Here is a 19522-nt window from a genome sequence, read left to right as displayed (position 1 = left end):
GGCAGAGGGCGCCCTGTATATCAGGAACAATTTGGACACCTTTGGAGGCCCCACATTTATGCCACCGCCCAAAGTATGCCAGTTTCTGGGAAAGGCAGGACAGGAAACAGGATATTGTACAAGTAAAAGAGCAGATAGCACTAAGCAATAATACACAGTGGCTTATTACTACTGCCTTATCGCACTGGGGTCAAATCCTGTCCAGGATGCTGTCTGCATGTTCTCCCTGCTTATGTGGGTTTCCTCGCACACTCCAAAAACATGCTGGCAGGTTAAAGGACTCCTGTATAGAATTAGAAAACAATGTGTGCAGTGCTAAAACCCCTCATACAGACAAAAAAGATTTTCTTTTTTTCGGAAAATGCATGATGTCCCAATAGTTATGCGCAAATTTTGACTATAGCACACATGTGGATCTAAATTTTATTGTAAACAAATAAAGTGACCGTGCATGTGTGACAATAGTGAAAAAAAACATGAAATACTGTATGTAAACATAAAAAAAGTCAATAGGTATTGTGAACAGCTTAAAACATCCCAGTGCCAGGTTCCAAAATGGCCCTTTTGGAACCTGGCACTAGGATGTTTTAAGCCGTTTGTGGAATATACTTTGGCACCCCTAAACCCTGCAGTCTGTACGTAGCACACCTCTCAATCCTGCACTCTGTATGTAGCGCATATTTACTTAACAAGGCAGTAATGATATATACAGTGCCTATAGTAGCCAATCGTATTATATCCTTATTTTATTTATCACAGTCAAATCAATGAAATATACTTTATATTATTAATGTTAAAGTTGTTGTTAATATTTATTTTTGTTACCTAATTCTGCATACAACATTTAACAGTGTCACTTAATGAGATAATTTAAGAGGGCGTGTTTAGGGGTGGAACAATAGGCGGGGCAGGGTAAGGTTGGGTGGGGCAAATGGTGGCGAGTAACTCTTGGACTTGAAATTTTGAGCCCTGTATATATATATATATATATATATATATATATATATATATATATATATATATATATATACATACACATACACATACATACACACACATACTCAGTGCGACCTCGGTTGCCTGAGCAACCTGACCTCAGCTTCTTTCCATGATCTTCTTCTGTCTCCTGCCTTTGTATTAGGCACATTCAAGTGGTGTCTCCACATCCTCAGCTGGGTGTTTCTGGGGGCCATGACCTGGTTCCAGCTTGCTGCAAGTCCATCCCCACCATCAGGGGCCCTGATGAAGAAGCAGGCTGGCATTCTATAAGGGTTCACTACCACTAAAACCTGGCAGCTGCACTGCCAGAAGGACCTGGTTTGATTTTTGCAAAGGGTCCCATTCTGTCTAAAGCCATCCCCAGTGGTGTATTTTGGTTTTGTGCTGCCCTAGGCAAGACTAAAATTGGGCGCCCCCCCCCCCCTCCTATGTAAATTTGCCCCACTTCTTTTTTAATGGATGTGGCTCCCTCCAAAATTGAAGGACTACAAGTCCCAGCATTAACCTCTGAGATCTCACGAGAGGGGAGAGAGGGGGGATGAGAGAGAGGGGGGGTGAGTGAGAGAGAGAGAGAGGGGGGGATGAGAGCGAGAGGGGGGACGAGAGAGAGAGGGATGAGAGAGAGAGGGGGGATGAGATAGAGGGGGGTGAGAGAGCGAGAGGGGGGGTGAGAGAGCGAGAGGGGGGATGAGAGAGAGAGAGGAGGGGTGAGAGAGAGAGGGGGTGAGAGAGAGGGGGGTGAGAGAGAGGGGGGTGAGAGAGAGAGAGGAGGGGTGAGAGAGAGCGAGAGAGAGGGGGGTGTGAGAGAGAGGAGATGAGAGCAAAAGAGAGGGGGTGAGAGAAAGGAGGGAATGAGAGAGGCGGCTCTAGCAACTAGTGGCCAGAGAGAGGGGGGGTGAGAGAGAGAGAGAGGAGGGATGAGAGAGAGGAGGATGAAAGAGAGAGAGAGGAGGGGGGTGTGAGAGTGGGGGGATGAGAGCAAGAGAGAGGGGGAATGAGAGAGGCAGCTCTAGCAACCAGTGGCCAATAGAGTCTCAGGTGGAGGGGGGGGCTGCTTTTTTGCTGCCCCCCGGCAAAGTGCCGCCCTAGGCCTGGGCCTTGTTGGCCTAGGCCAAAATACAGCACTGGCCATCCCTGCTTTTTTCTACTTCATGCACCTCTGTGGTCACATTAAAATAACTTTACAACTAATAATCTTTATCATCTATTTCATGCAAATATGGATACATTCTTACACCCTCAGGTCTTGGCAGTGGAACATCAGCTTCCATTTCTTGGTCTTCAGAAGTGTAATTTTCAGTCTCCATTGTTTCTTCTGTATCTATATCCATCTCTACCTTCATGTCCTCTTCATCATGAATGGCCTGGATTTCACAGTCTTCATTTTCATGGGCCAATTCTAACTCCATCTCTGTTTCTATGTTTGTTTTGTGCTTGGCATCTTCCTTTGCCAGTTCTTTTTTCTCTGTAACAATTAAACAACAAAATCAAAGCAGAACTCCACACCAAGAATTTGTGTTTTATTTTGGTCACATAGATGAGATTGACTCTTCTAATGGCCAATTAGAAACTGGGAGATGAGAGGTGATTAAAGATGCATAATTGAAGCAGACATTTTTTCCTGTAGTAAATTTAGAGGGATGTGCACCATTACCTTGATTTAGGATGGGAAGGGTGTGGGAAAGACAGACAAAGTTTTTCACTATCTGCAGCACTCAAACACCAAATATGTCTGTCTTGGAACCTATACTCTCTACATTGCTCGAAGGAAATTAAGATTCCCGCAGTTATTTTATCAACCCATTACTGGTGACCTTTACCTTGTGACACAGTCGCTAATACAATGGGCAACCTACTCACGAGTTATAATTTGCTGACATGTAACTTGTGGATGGATCAGTAATTCTATATCAGTTTTTGCAGATGACACAAAATTGGGCAGGGCAATAACTGCACAGCATGAAGCAGATATCCTACAGAATGAACTGGACAAAATAACAGAGTGGGCAATGACATGGCAAATGAGGTTTAATTTGGAGAAGTATAAGGTTTTGCACTTGGGGACTAAAAACATAAAAGCACAATACACTTTAGGGGGGAACCTTTGGGGGAATCAAAAATGGAGAAAGATCTGGGAGTCTTGGTAGAGGATAGACTAAGCAATAGCATGCAATGTTAAGCGGCAGCTGCCAAAGCCGGCAGAATATTATCATGCATAAAGAAAGGGATGTATTCCAGAGATAAAACTATAATCCTACCACTTTATAAAACTCTGGTCCGACCGCATCTGGAGTATTCTGTCCAGTTCTGGTCGCCAGTCCTCAGGAGGGATGTGTTGGAGCTGGAGAGAGTCCAGAGAAGGGCAACTAAACTAATTAGGGGATTGGAGGACCTTAATTATGAAGAGCGTCTGCAATCGCTTGATTTATTCTCCCTGGAGAAGAGACGCCTGAGAGGGGACATGATAGCAATTTATAAATACCTCAATGGTGATCTCAGCATAGAAAAAAAGCTATTCAGTCGAAAGGATTGCATGAGGACTCGAGGGCATACAATGCGACTAGAGGAGAAGCGTTTTAACCTCAGGCAACGCAGGGGGTTCTTTACTGTTAGGGCTACAGGATTGTGGAATTCTCAACCACAAGAGGTGGTTTCTGCGGGAAGTATGGTTGCTTTCAAAAGACTCTTGGACATACATCTCAATGATCAGAACATTTAGGGGTATGAGAGATGATTACGGCCACACACACCTACACAGGTTGAACTGGATGAACTATTGTCTTTATTCAACCTCAACTACTATGTAACTATGATATGGACTCCACTTAATTGCTAATTAACGCTACATTAGGTGTCTCAATGATTTGCTGTTCCATCACCACTGTTAGCATTTAGCTTAGGCCTTAATTACAAGTCTAGAGCAATGTACAGTAAAAGATGGGCAGATTTCTGCTTGTATGCTTCCTTTTTTTAAGTTCATAAAAATTATTGGAAATAGAATAATGCGGGACATAGATGAGGTACATCATTGAGATCCTGAGGTTATGATCTTTCCTTTGTGATATCTATATTTCGCTGGCTAAAAAGAAAATGCATACAAAGCACTACAGTTTTTTTTTTTTTTTTTGTCTTTCAGAGGAACACTTAAGTAGTCCTTATCATTTAAGTAATCTGCTGTTATTGAAATGCCTTAATTTTTCCCTTTTCACCAGCTTACCTTCAGTTAAGAACAGGCTGCTTATAGTGAGATCCTGAAGTGCTGTAACATCTTCCACCATATCCTTAGTCTCCCTCAGATCATCAATGTGAATAGACTGCCACAATCCTACAAGGAACACAGATCATTAAGGTTCAATCATAATTGCACTGAATTGCCACTGGCATCTCACATTGCTCAGGGTTTCTGAATGCGCAATTTTTGCCCTAAAATTTCAATTTTAAACTGTTCTCATTACCAAGTAGTCTGAATTGTCCCTCCTTCATTATAAAGAAATTCTACCATTTTCTCTACCAGGAAATTCTAGAGCACTTCATGCTTGCCTCTGCTGACCAGCTTTATGGAGATGTGGATTTCATTTTCCAGCAGGACTTGGCACCTGCCCACACTGCCAAAAGTACCAATACCTGGTTTAATTATCATGGTATCACTGTGCTTGATTGGCCAGCAAACTTGCCTGACCTAAACCCCATAGATAATCTGTGGGGTATTGTCAAGGATGAAGATGAGAGACAGACCCAACAATGCAAATGAGCTGAAGGCCACTATCAAAGCAACCTGAGCTTCCATAACCCCTCAGCAGTGCCACTGGCTGATTGCCTCCACGCATTCAAGCAAAAGGGGCCCCGACCAAGTATTGAGTGCTTACTATACAGTACACGGACATGCTTTTCAGTAAGCCAATATTTCTGTATTGAAAATCCTTTTTTTGTAATGGTCTAATGTAATATTCAAATTTTCTGAGATATCAAATTTTGGATTATTACTAGCTGTAAGCCATAATCATCAAAATTAAAAGAAAGAAAATCTTGAAATATATAACTCTGTGTGCAACGCATCTAAAGAAAATATAGGAGTTTCACTTTTTGAATTGAATTACTGAAATCAATTAACTTTTTGATGATATTCTAATTTTATGAGATGCACCTGTATAGTCAAAATATAAAACCATATACAGTATTTATTTCCACATAGTATTTCAATTATTTCCAGCCTACAGTTCTTAATCTGATCAATCTTGAAGTTTGTAAACATAGTTTGTGAAGATCCCTTTACTTCCTTAAATTAAGAAGCACATGTTCACTATGCCCTGTAAGTAGGCACTGCTGTGTCACACATTTCACAGAGCCTGCTTTCTGAACTACACAAGTGCTAAGAGGAGGAGTTTCAGGAGGTGGAGTCAGTACAGGAATCACTGCTTGCAGGCAACAATGTACTATGGGATATGTAGAACTTAGAAAGTGAGAGTAAACAGCAGAAGAGAAGCTAAAAAGCAGGCAGAGATTTCAGGAAGTTGAGGCAAGAGATGGACAGCAGACATACAACATAAAAGGAGATTTTTTAAGTAAGCTTACACTGGCTTGTCAATAAAAAAAAAAAAAACTATTATTTATTTTGCTATTGCAATGCTGATGTCACAAACGAAAGTGTATGGGTTGACCATAGAATTCATTTAAGTCACAAACAACACTGCTAATTCTTTTAGGCAGCATCTTTGGAATTTTTTTTAACCCTGGGGGAGAGAGGACTTGGCTAATAGTTAATAGGACTAAATATTAGCACATTCAGAAAAAGGCTTTTTTAGATCAATGTATTTAAATATTTGATATTAAGAGGCAGGGCTTTATATATCAGCCAGAACTGTCCCTGTACTCATTGCTTTCACTTGTAAACACAGAAGCAGAGGTGAGGGCTGAGGATGAGACTGCAGAGGTCATAACTGAGGAGGGGGTTCAGAAGGTAACTTACCACCTCGGAAGCCTACATAAGATGTGCCTCCTTGCATTCTGGGAAGTTTGGTTATGAAATAGACAAATACAGACACTTCTTTGAGATTCACCTTTTGTATCTCGTTCACAGCAGAGTACCTAAAAACAACAGACTTTTTTTAAATCAGATACTTTCTTACATAAAAAAGTTAAATCTCTGTCATTTTCAATTCCCAACACAATCAACACAAATAGAAGCACAAGAAAAACACATCTTCTATGCAAATCACAGAATGGGTACTGCATATAGTATAAGCAAAGCAAAAATGTAACCAAACAAAAGCAAAAAAAAGCACTCCATAAGCACCACAGAAGATATTGTGTAAAGTTCTAAGAGTGGACAAGCAAACAGGAAATAGCAGCATCACATGAAGCCATATGTGAATTACTGCACTAATAATGAAATTATCCACTGTACTGTGATACCTTGATCCTACACTATGCCCAACATCACTTACTGACATTGCAATAAGGGAAGGAAACATTATCTGTACTCTGCATTGTTAGTCAATTCTGAATAGTAGGCAATTAAAGTGATTGTAAACTCAGAAGGTTTTTTATCTTAATGCATTTTAAGCAATAAGATAAAATGCTTTCTGTGTGTTACATCACCCCTCAGCCCCCCCCCCCAATGCTTACCTGAACCCCCTCTCGATCCAGCGATGTCCACAACTGTCTCAGCCATCCGGGGTCCCCTCCTCATTGTCTAGGACAATCAAAGTCCATTAGCCAATGAGGAGAGGGGGGGCGGGACCAAACCACAGCTCTGTGTCTGAATGGATACATGGAGCTGTGACTCGGCTTGGGTGCCCCCATAGCAAGCTGCTTGCTGTGGGGGCACTCAAAGGGAGGGAGGGGCCAGGAGAGTCGAAGAGGGACCCGAGAAGAGGAGGATCCGGGCTGCCCTGTGCAAAACCAACTGCACAGGTAAGGTATAACATGTTTGTTATTTTTAGTGGCGAAAAACGAGACTTTACAATAACTTTACCCATCTTTACCCAAAAAAAAAAAAAAAACAGTAATGGGACCAAGAGATATGCTAGTTATGGATGCATAACAGGTTGACACCCAAATAGGTGATGTGCATTACATGGTGAATAGTATGCATTAAAATGTATTAGGACAGCCCCATTTTTGATGTGTATGTTTTTCCAGCCTGAACTAATGGACAATGACCAGTACAAAACGATGTGTTTAAATATTTTAAACAACAAAAAATGTTACAAGAAGATAATACCGGTCATGTTGGAAGCCTTCAAAGAAGACTTCTATAAGAAACTAGACAGAGCCTTAAATGAAGGTATTATTACGGAAACCCTGTGGACATACATGAGGACCAAACACCCTAGAACGCCAACCCTAAATGCTTTACCAAAGATACATAAAAATAAATACAACCCACCAGGGCGACCAATTGTATCCGGGAATGGTAATCTTACAGAGACAACAAGTAAGATTATCGATGCATATTTGAGACCACATGTGACCAGACTCCCATCACACCTAAAAGACACAGTCCACCTACTCCAGATACTTGAGGATTTAACGGTACCAGAAGAGGCTTTCTTGATTACCATTGATGTGGAAGCCTTATGTAATAATATCCCCCATATAAAAGGCATTGAGATTATAAGAGAAACTCTTAAACAACAGAGTGAACGGGACCAAAAATTCAACGAATTCATTGTGATGATGTTAGAATATATCCTAAACCACAATGTATTCACTTTTGATGGCACCTACTATCTACAAACTTGCGGTGTGGCGATGGGAACGAGTTGCGCACCATCATATGCGAACATCTACTTGGGTGCCTGGGAAGCAGAATTTCTAGCCGAAGAAAACAACAACATTTTTGTAGACTATATATTATTATGGCAGCGCTTCCTGGATGATATCTTTATCATTTGGACAGGACCAGAAAACCTAATAAGAGAGTGCTTGAAAGTTATGAACAACAATACCTACAATATGTACTTTACTCTCACTTACGACAAGAGAAAAATTGCGTTCCTGGACACTTGGATATTGAAAGAGGAGAACGGAGAAATTAAAACAACCCTCTACCGAAAAGAGACAGCAGGAAATTCCATCCTGCACGCCACAAGCTTTCACCCAACACCGTTAAAAAAAGCTATCCCGTATAGCCAATTTTTAAGATTAAAGAGGAACTGCAGAGAGGAGAAAGACTTCCAAAAAGAAGCCGATCTTCTGACTGGCAGACTCCTGGAAAGAGGGTACACCAGAAGTACCCTCAGGAAAGCATTTAATAAAGTTAAAAAACTACAAAGACATGAACTCCTATTCAAAACCAAAAAAGCGGATGAAACCAAAGAGCAAGGAGAAAAAAGTCGTATTATTCTACGATTCACCAATGAACACTATAAAATCAAAGGAATACTCCAGAAGCATTGGAGAATACTAAGTGAAGACCCCATAGTAAAACCATTTGTCTCTGACAGCCCACTTGTAACCTATAAAAAGGCCGGCTCCCTCAGGCAAGATCTCATACATAGTGAATTCAAAGAGAAATGGAAGGACCCCTGTAAGGATAAGGGTACATACCCTTGTGGCACTTGCGCACAGTGCAGTGTCATCCGAAAATGCACAGACACCATCTTGCCCAATGGTGAACACTTCAGACCACGCCACTATGTTAATTGCAAAACGAGGGGTGTCGTTTACCTTATGAGGTGCCAATGTGGGTCTTTTTACGTCGGTAAGACGAAACAAGAAATGGGTAAGAGGATAAATAAACATATCCAAAGCATGACCATATGCAACTTCCATTTACCACTTGGCAGACATGTTAAAAACATACACAACAATAAAATGCCAAAAGTCACATTCATTGCCCTTGAGAGAGTGCACATACCTCCACGTGGGGGCGATTGGAACAAGAAACTGTTGCAAATGGAGATGCGATGGATCAGGCGTCTCAATGCCACAAAATATCCAGGACTTAATGAAACAGAAAGTTTTAGACCATTTCTGGAAGGCTTTGCCTCTGGCAAAACAGACTAAGAATACATGACAATACCAATTACCAATGCCTAATAAATACATTTAAATCCCCCTCTCCTGCCCACTGTCAGGACCGGCTCGTACTGCGCGCGCATCACCCAGGCGCATGCGCAGTACGAAGCACCCGAGCCACTGACGGAAAAAGCCGACCAAGCGCGGCACCTCGGGCGCATGCGCGAGAGGCTTCATAAGGCCGGGGAGCCGGCGTCTCTCCTCACTTCCCTCTTGCTGAGGGAACAGGACGGACGTGGAGCTGCAAGCCGTGAAAGGATCCTACTCTTACTCTTTCTTCCATACCTCCCCCAAATGTAAGTGTTCATCTTGCACTCCTTGAAGTCACAAAATAAAAATATTTTGTATCCACAATCATTGTTGCTTAAGTCAATTTATGGATATACACCATGGTATTTTCAGAACGGGGTAATAGCTCATCCTTGAGTGAAATAGTGGAAGAGACACCTCCCCTTCGTCCTCATTCAAACTCTGCATTTGTAAGTGTTTTGAATTCGGACATTATACATATAAAAATCACTGATTTGGGAGATACCCTATAATCTATACATATATATATATATATTATATATTATTTCAGAATTTATCTGAGACATCACTGGAACTTTTGAGTGGAGACTCATATATGAACACTTTCTAATTTTTGGTAGGTGAGAAATAATAACGGTAATAATTACCCTTATTATACTATTCATACTATATATACTCTATTTACAACAATCCAATGTATCCTTTCAGACTGTGGCATCTTACGGCTCCTTGTCGCAGGTTGGAGGAGGCAGAGAGTTTTTCCGTTTGGTTTGCAGAAACAGGATGGAAAAATAAGTATGTACTTTCCAGTACTCCGATATACCCATAATTATATGCATATTTCCAAATGGAAATATTAATATTATTATTCATATTGTTTCAGCTGGGTGACAGAAACCTTTGAAAAAGGCTGATATAGCCGAAACGCGTCAAATACTATGGATGAAACTCTGTAATATATCTTTCCTGATTCACTCGGGACGCACAGAGACAAGAATCCATATGAACTGTCACAATTACCACATGTGTCACTGATTCACTTAGAATCGCCTTTCTATCTTTATCACATTGGGCCTATACCCAACACTAATGCTCACATATTGAGATACTATTATCCTTGTTTTCACAAGATTGTTTAATAAATCTGGAATTTTATATAATTTTTTTATTATTTTTACCTCCATTATTATCTTCTGAATTGCATAGTACTTGCCCATAAAGTCCCATTACCTTGGCGTGAGACACCAAAAAACCCCTATGAATTGATCTCTTTAATGTGCATTTCAACTGTTTTCGCAAGCCATTTTTTTACTGCTAACTTTCTAACCAGGAAAAGCAGATTACAGAAGTCTGAAACTGGTCATCATTGAAATTTCGAACTGAATCTGTATGTCAGTGAGTTTTCTAGACAGGTACCAAACTTTTTATTGATGTGGTTAATATTGGGATGCAAATATTGGAATCATTTGGGACATCACCAAATGATGTGAACCAGATCACCTATTGTGGTGAACCATTTAGGGAAGGGGAATCACACTGTCCAAATTTATGTAGTCATTATGGAATAATGTATACCCTGTGAGGGATAAATAAATGTGTGAGCCGCTTAGTGTTGGAGAAAGAAACAAGCAGGATGTTGAAGTGGTTGTAAAGTCTTGTTTTTTTTTTTTTTTTTCTATTAAAATAATAAATATGTTATACTTTCCTGTTCTGTGCAGTGATTTTGCAGAGGACAGCCCAGATTGTCCTCTTTTCGGGTCCCTGGCTGGAGCTCCTGGCCCCTCCCTCCTGTTGACTGCCCCCAAAGCAAGCAGCTTGCTATGGGGGCACCCGAGCCAAGCTGCAGCTCCGTGTATCCATTCAGCCACAGGGCTGCCGTTCAGCCCCGCCCCCCCTCTCCTGATTGGCTAAGTTTGATTGACAGCAGTGGGAGCCAATCGCACTGCAGCTGTGTCTCAGCCAATCAGAAGAGAGAGTCCTGGATGGCTGAGGCACTTGTAAACATCGCTGGATAGAGAGGGGGCACAGGTAAGTATTAAGGGTGCTGTTGCACACAGAAGGCTTTTTTTATCTTAAGTAAAGTCTGCTATCATTTTTTTTTTAAGGCCCACCAGGTGGGTTATGCCATAATGTACTAGTATGCACAGCATATTAGTACATTATGGCAGACTTACATGTCATATGGTGTCCCCCTGCGCAGCGCTAGGACTGATCCGGTAGGCCCCCAGCGCTTCCATCTTTGCCCCATTTTCCTTCCTGATCCCGTCACATCATCACGGATCGGGGGCTGATCGGGCCGTAAATTATTATTATTATACAGGATTTATATAGCACCAACAGTTTGCGCAGCGCTTTACAGTGTGGGGGAAGACAATACAGTTACAGTACAATTCAATACAGGAGGAATCAGAGGGCCCTGCTCGTTAGAGCTTACAATCTAGAAGGGGTTGTCCCTCACCACAAATCCCCAGACACACTGTGCTCTCAAATCAGTTTCATAGCAAGCAGTAAAAGACGACACAACCAACCCCAATATAGAGGGGCGGGAGCTGCGTCTGTCAAAGGACGTCTGAAAAGGATTTTACGGTAAGTTCTTACAAAAATCCAATTTTCTCTTACGTCCTTTGACAGACGCAGCTCTTAATGTTTCTTCACTATTGGGACGTCCCAAAGCAGTATAGGCATGAGGGGTGGGAAGAACGCAACCAAAAACAGTTAATAGATTTCCAAAGCTAACAACGTAGCCAGCTGGGAGACAAAAATCTGACAGGAGCTTACCCCCAAAACGAAAATTCACCCCCGGAGCCTCTCTGGTGTGACGGTTCATATCTGCTATCACCTCTTCACCTCAACATCAGTGACCTCAGCCATCCCTTCGGATTATCCATCCATTGTACAACAAGCTGATTTGACTCATATGCTATATGGCATTTTGAGTCCTATCGTTCTGGTGAGCACATTATATCTTTATATCATGTTGGTGTTGGGATCCAGTGAGCATTTCAATTATCACCGTTGCGGACTGTTTTCACTTCACATATGGGACTGTTGATTTGATGTTCACTTTTATTTGTTTTGCAATTTATTTGTATTTACCTTTCTTGGTTTATATATACACATTTATATTGCTAGTATTTATTAGCGCTGTACTTTTTTCCACATTTTGTTATTCAGAATTTTCTTGTCAGTTGTTTGGTGTAGCAGCTTTTTTATGGTTAGCGCAATATTTTTGCTTTTCATTTTTTAACAGCAGTCTGCCTGATCCAGTTGGATATAGACGCAGCAAACACAGCCGAACCCTTACGAGAACCCTCAGTAAGGACAAAACAGAGAATCAGATGTCCTAAAAGGTTCAGAGGCCTACAGGTAAACCCTGATTGCCCGAACCACATCCAGAGTAAGTAAGGCAAATGCCTTGGAATGCAATGTCTTAGGACAGAGTGAAGATAAAACAATATCTTCGGTGAGGAAGTAAGCAGACACCACCTTCCCTAAAATGTCCAAAAGGAGGCTGTCGAATAACCGACAGAACCAAATACAGATCCCACGGAGTCAAAGGAGATCTTCTTGGAGGAGTCAGAGGATGCACCCCATAAAGGTGCGGATCAAGGAATTAGTCGCCAACGACAATATACTTCCTGGAAGTCGCTGTTCCAGCCCCCAACAGGGTGGAAACCACAGAATCAGAGAGACCCCTGACCTTCAACCCCTGGCCTGCAACAGCCATGCCAATAAAAACCAGCGACCGTAGAGCAGGATGGAAGATCAACCCTGGAGACCTCACTTAAAGGCAACCGCCAAGGAAACTCAACGACTGTCTTACCAGGTCCACAAACCAGGACCGTCGAGCCCAGTCTGAGACTACCAGAATCACCGGCACCTTTTCCACCGCCAACCTGCGGAGGAACCCCGACAACAGCTTTATCGTAGAAAAGGCATAAATCAGCCGATATTTGCTCCAGGGCACCACCAATGCGTCTGTGGCGTTGGCCAGAGGATCTCGAGCACAGGAGACAAACCTCGGTACCGTTTGCACAGAAGAGACGCAGACAGATCCACCTCCCGAGTTCACCATCGGGCACACAGGAGAGGAAAAAACCTCTGGACGCAGAGACCATAACCCCAGGGAGAGCCGAAACATGTTTCTGGGCCCAAGTCAGAATCTCGGCCACCTCCCTGGCCGCCCGGACACTCTTGGTGTCCCCTTGAGGGATGATGTAAGCCACAGCCGTGGCATTGTCGAAGCATACTCGTCAGTAAAGAGGATTCCTGGGCACAGAGATTGCCCAGCACTCCATCCCAGCCCAACAGGCTGGCAGCCGTGGTGACCACCATCCACAACAGTGGTAGAAAAGACCTGCCCTGGCTCAGAGCGGATGACAGAAGCCACCACCAGAGTTCTGACCTATCACATATCATATACTTATCATCCTGCCCAAGGACTGCGGATCCTGGTTCCTGTTTGTAGAGGTCTTGTATGAAATTGAGCAAACAGGACCGCCCCGAAGGGCGACACCATCAGCCCCAGAGACTTCATACAAGTCCGCAGGGAGGAGAGACCAGTGTCCATCAGAAAAGTGATCTCGCCCTGCGAAGTCTGAAGGGTTTGCCCTGGGGAGAAAAACCCACGCCAGAGAGGAGTCTAAATTCATACCCAGGAAATACAAGTGCACCGGCGGGGTCAGCGCACCACCAGCGCATGTTTAATGCCCCGCCATTGCTCATTCACAATATCGTGAAAATCTTCCGGATAAGGGAACACCTGACCCGACTTCTGGGCCTCGCGGGAGCCAAAAACTACCCGCTTTCCTGACTGTGGGGGCTCATCATGCGACATACAACGATGAAACAAATAAGTAAATACATAAGTTGTACCTGTTTAGCTACGGCCCTCTCTCCTCTAGATCAATTCAAAGTAAAATGATCAAAGGTTTTTCCTAAGTTACTCTTTCCTGTTCTAGCATTGTTCCTCAGTCAGCAGGGACCCTAATATGTTTTCATATCTTTTACTGAATGGGAGTGCATTTTGTGAGATTAAAAAAATGAAAAAGCATTTTTATGATAATGCACTAGCTTGGTTTGCTTCTTGTAAGTCTTACGCATTAATAAAAGTTCAGACTTCGAGGTCTATGTATAAAAAGTTCACTGAATTACTGTAAAACACATCTGCACAGCTCCAACTAAACTTGCTGTATTCAGAGTAATTTGATTATCTTGTATGAGCATCTAGATGCTCATACAAGATAACCATATTACTCAGAATACAGAAAGTTTAGTTGGAGTTTTACAGATGTGTCTGAATCCAGCGCAGGACCAAAGAGAATGCTAAAGCTATTGGGTAGTATGAAGACAGCACTGGTAATTGTAACTGCTGACTTTAACTTTTTGTATACACGACTGAAGTTTCTATATATATATACTGTATATATTTTTTTTTATTATTTCAGTACAGTAGGCAAGCTTACTTTGCTGATGCCACAAGATTTGCTCCTTGGGATCCTTCTTCAAAATCCGTCTGTATAATCAGTATTAAATTTCCAAATGAATTCTCGAGAAAACTCCTGCATTAGGAATAAAAATAAATGATATGTGCAATTATCTGTCTTATTGATAATTGTGCCAGTATTTTGGTGTTATGGCAGTACTGCTTATTTAGCATTTGAAAAATTTCAACAAATTTTGCTCTATGAGATTGGTATTTTATCAAAATTTGGTATTCAAGAAGTAATTTCACTTGGGCTCAATTTTTAGTATTTTCTTTGCTTAATTTATTCATATATTTTACCCTTCTTGATAATCTTCCAAAGTCTTTAATCCTTCAGCTTCCAGAGCATTTTTGCACACGTTTAAAATAACAATTTTAGGCCTGAAGGTTAGTTAAAACCCCCAAAAATTATATATTTTCTAAAAGTAGACCCTGTAGAATAAAATGGTGGTAGTTCCATTTTTTTTATGTCACACAATATTTGTTCAACGGTTTATGAAGTACAACATTTCTCTAAAAAATGCACTAAAATTAATTGTAGGGCAAATGCAATATATTTCCTAATTATTTGGTAAAATATAAAGATGAGGTTGTGCTGAGTAAATGGATACCCAACTAGGGATGATCGAACTTTTGAAAAGTTCGGTTCGACCAGAACACCCGAACTTCCCGAAAGTTCGGCCCGGATTTCAGAACCCCATTGAAATCAATGGGACCCGAACTTCGGTAATCAAAAAACACAATTTTGAAGCCCTAAAACCCAAAAAATGCCCCTAAAAAGTGCCTAGGGTTCTGGGTCATGCCCCAGGGACTATTAATCACACAAAAAAAGTTCTTAGAAATTGTCATTTTTGATAGAGAGCCAATTATTTAAAAAATTATTGAAAAAAAAAAAAAAGAGATTTCTTTTTAGATTTAGTGTCTGGGGGGTCTAAAAAGTGTACCTGTGAAGTTTCAGCTCTGTAGCATGTCCAGAACCAGAAAAAAAAAAAGTTTGTTTGTATTAGAATTGCAGTAGAACAGGATAGTGGCTTCGCTATTTTCACACCCGGCTTTTTGTTGCAGGCGTTTATAGGGCTTTTTTGTGGACGTGTTTGGAGGCAGGCATAACATCTGAAATTCTGTGTAGGGGTATATACACACACATATATGTATATATACACATACATAGGTGTGAAAGTAGCAGAACACTATGCCAGCGCTAATGAAATAATTAACAGGCATAGGACTTCGCTCCTATCACACCTATATGTGTGTATGTGTATAAATACATATAAGTGTGTGTATATATATATACCCCTATACAGAAGTTCAGATGTTATGCCTGCCTCCAAAGATGCCCAAAAAATGCCCAAAAAACTGCCTGCTACAAAAACACTCAGGTGTGTTGTTGCAGGTGTTTTTTTTGGGCATTTTTTGGGCGTCTTTGGAGGCAGGCATAACATCTGAACTTTTGTATAGGGGTATATATACACACACTTATATGTATTTATACACATACACACATATAGCTGTGATAGGATCGAAGTCCTATGCCTGTTAATTATTTCATTAGCGCTGGCATAGGGTTCTGCTACTTTCACACCTATATATGTGTATGTGTATATATACATACATGTGTGTGTGTGTATATACCCGTTCACAGAAGTTCTGATGTCATGCCTGCCTCCAAACACGTCCACAAAAAAGCCCAATAAAACGCCTGCAACAAAAAGCCGGGTGTCACAGGGGCGAAGCCACTATGCTGGTCTATTGCAATTCTAATAAAACAATCTTTTTTCTATGGCTTTCTATGGCGGTCACCCTGACATGGAAGGGTTTGGTCACCCTGCCATAGAAGTCAGAGTCAGTTTACTCTACACTACACTACGGTCACCCTGACACTTAACACTTTCCCCACAGAAACTAGATTTTTTAATCTAACTATAGTGGAAAATAGTACCCTAACTACACTAGATATCCCTTTCCTCACACTAATAATTGCTAAATGTCACTTTGAAGCAGGAGTAAGAGAACTGCTTCCACTCTCTTCCACGTCCCTGTATTACAATGCTAGAGATTTGGCGGGGCTATGTTATATACTGGGTGGCGTATTCACTACTGATTGGCCTCTGGACCCCCTAGTCACTTCAATCACATTCCTAGCATCCTCATGCCCCCTCAATTGTCTTTTACTGATGGTTCGGGTCCAATCACGGGCTTTTAAAGCCAAATTCCTGTCCCATTGCATTTTGGTAGGTTCTGGTTGCCGAATTCCAAACTTTTTCAGCAAAAAACAGTCAATGTTCGGGTCGATCCTCCCTATACCCAACATGACAAGCTTTAAATTTACATGTTCACACGTGCAAAATGACAAACTTCAGTACCCTATGTTTTTCATATGTAGCGTTTTAAAAGCCCCTACAGGTCAACAGTTTAAAGTTACCCAATAATAATGGGCCTAGAATTATTGTTCTCACTCTGGTGTGCACATAATTACATAGCTAGTCTAGCTGAAAAAAAGACACAAATAATATGTAACATATGTACAGCAAGGATGTTTTCGTATGTAGGCACCCCCAACAGGTGTGTTTATGTTTGTGTGTGCATGTAGGTGGGGGCAGGGTGGGCAAAAATAAATAAATAAATAATGTTGGGGGGAGGGGTTTAAGTGCTTGTATGTAACCATTTTTTTTTTACTTTCACTAAAACTCCATTTATATTATATAGCGGAGATAAACTCGATATATTTTTTATAAAATATATTTTATAAAATATATTTTTAAGACAGATTCTCTTTTTTTTAAATATTTTTAATTGCAGTCTTTTAGTATGTACATGGAGAAACAGTGCAAGAAACATTTTTTACTTAATGACAGTTGCATATACAACATGGGGTCATACAATGCTTGCACTTAACAGGATATAGTGACTTAAAATTGTTACACCACTTTTGTCATACAGAAAAAGAAATATAATAAACCAGTAAAGTACAACAGGTAAATAAAGAATAGAAGAAGAATCCAATCAACCTAAAAACCATGTGGATTTCATTCAGTATGTAGGATTTCTTACTACTGTTCTCAAAGGCAACTGTTCACCTTCTGTGCCGTTACCTGCATTTTCCCTCATGGATAAGGGCTTGCAGGTGGGACAGCAGAGCCTGGGAAGCATGGCGGGGGTCACCCTCTGGGGGACACAGATGGAAAACCAAGTGACTGTACAACCAGGGCCGCCAATAAGAGGGTACAGGCAGGCCTGCTGTATGGGGGCCTAGACCACATTAGTTCAGCAGGGGGGCCCAAGCAGCTGATGAGCAAGGGGAATTGGATTTTGGATAGGAGGGGGTGATCAGTGCAACGAGAAGGGGGGGGGGGGTAACCACTGTAACCAATCCCCTGTATGGCCCACCCTGCAGCAGCTGAAAGTCAGCTTCTCTTCCTCTATCTCCTGGTGCCTTTAATCCTTTTAAGATTTTTTTTTTAGACCCCTGATATTTAATCCAAGTCCCCCAATAGCTTTGAAAAAAGAAACTGTAAAAAATATGTAAAAAATCATATAAAAACAAATTAAGGGCTCATTCACATGGGTTATCTGTGAATGAGCTGTTTGTTCATGCAGCTGGAGCCGCCTGTACGAACTCAGCTACAGGTATTAATTTGACAGGTGTGGGTGAGGGCCCCAAATGCACACCATCTGTGGGGCCGTACACCCACCCATATACTTGTCAAATGAGGACCTGCGGCTGTGTTCCTACAGCTGCTGCGTGCCCATAGCATAACATAGGCAGATGCACTCTGTACAATTTTATCTGTTAGATTTAGCAGGAATTCAGTAAGTTTTGTTGCTCTTGGGTCTGCTAAAAATGAGGTTTTGTATTTTTAGCAAACATTTCGATTTGGGATTTTTGGGAGCGGGTCCTGTCAAGTAGGCTGCATGGAGCCCCATGAATTCTGACAGCCGCTCAATCACTTTAATTTGAAACAGACAGTCAGCTTGTGCAGTATGAGTAAAACCCCCCGCTGCGACAATTGCAGTAAAAGGGGTTAACATATTGCAACATTTTGCTTATTTTTATCAAATCATTTTTGCATCAAATATGTTCATCTTCATTGAATTTGTCCATAAGTATCTGTAATCTCTACCTGTTAAAAATGTAACAAAGTAAATATTTACAAAAAAATAAAATTCCACCTGATTCCAATCCGTCAAATATTTTAGTGAAGAAAAATACGATTTTTGTAAGATCTTACCGTAAAATCTTTTTCTCTGATGTCCATCGACAGACACAGCCTTATCTCCATGAGCTGAGTGGGTTATGCTGCCACCTGCAGGAGTAGTCTAGGCAGTACATTAGTGCAAAACTTTTTACCATATACACCCCCACGGAGCTGTCCCTCCAGGCATAACCCCCACTGCCACAGCCCAGCACATCACTTTAGTTGCAAGCAGTGAAGGCAAAAGAACCATCCCCACACAGAGGGGTGGGTGCTGCGTCTGTCGATGGACATCAGAGAAAAAGATTTTACGGTAAGATCTCACAAAAATCTTATTTTCTCTATCGTCCATCGACAGATGCTGCCTCATCTCCATGAGCTGAGTGGGACGTCCCAAAGCAGTATAGGCATGAGGCTAAATCTAGCCAACCGGGCAACATGGAGCTCAACCAAAAACAGGAGCTCACCCAGGTACACCCCTAAGAGAATAACAAAAAAACATTCTCTTACGAAACAGCAGCCTGCAAAACCTTGCAGCCAAAAGAGGCATCCGAGGATGCCAACAAATCCACCTTGTAAAATTTGGTAAAGGTGTGCACAGACGACCATGTCGCTGCCTTACAAACTTGTACAACAGAGGCCTGATGGTGAAAAGCCCAGGAGGCACTCAGCGCTCTAGTAGAATGCATTTTCACAGGGAAAGGAGGAACCTGACCATTGATTAAACAAGCCTGAACAACCGTCTGCCTGATCCATCTCGAAATGGTAGCAGCAGACACAGCCAAACCTC

General features: G+C 41.6%; 1 protein-coding gene across 1 annotated transcript in view; it reads right to left on the bottom strand.

Annotated features, from left to right (window-relative positions):
* Window positions 1-19522, bottom strand: part of LOC309553784 (E3 ubiquitin-protein ligase RNF213-like) — a 678906-nt gene that overhangs the window by 303894 nt on the left and 355490 nt on the right. Inside the window, exons 27-30 of the mRNA XM_082255197.1 lie at window positions 14517-14612; window positions 5966-6084; window positions 4217-4324; window positions 2235-2464 (exon numbers count right to left, since the gene is read on the bottom strand). Coding sequence (XP_082111323.1) covers window positions 2235-2464; window positions 4217-4324; window positions 5966-6084; window positions 14517-14612 — 553 coding nt within the window. The remainder of the gene's footprint in view (window positions 1-2234; window positions 2465-4216; window positions 4325-5965; window positions 6085-14516; window positions 14613-19522) is intronic.

The sequence above is a fragment of the Pelophylax lessonae genome (genome assembly GCF_965119305.1).
Source record: "Pelophylax lessonae genome assembly, chromosome: 4".
Classification (NCBI taxonomy): domain Eukaryota; kingdom Metazoa; phylum Chordata; class Amphibia; order Anura; family Ranidae; genus Pelophylax; species Pelophylax lessonae.
Note: the sequence above shows the minus strand (reverse complement) of the source record. Positions and strands in the feature narration are given on the sequence as shown.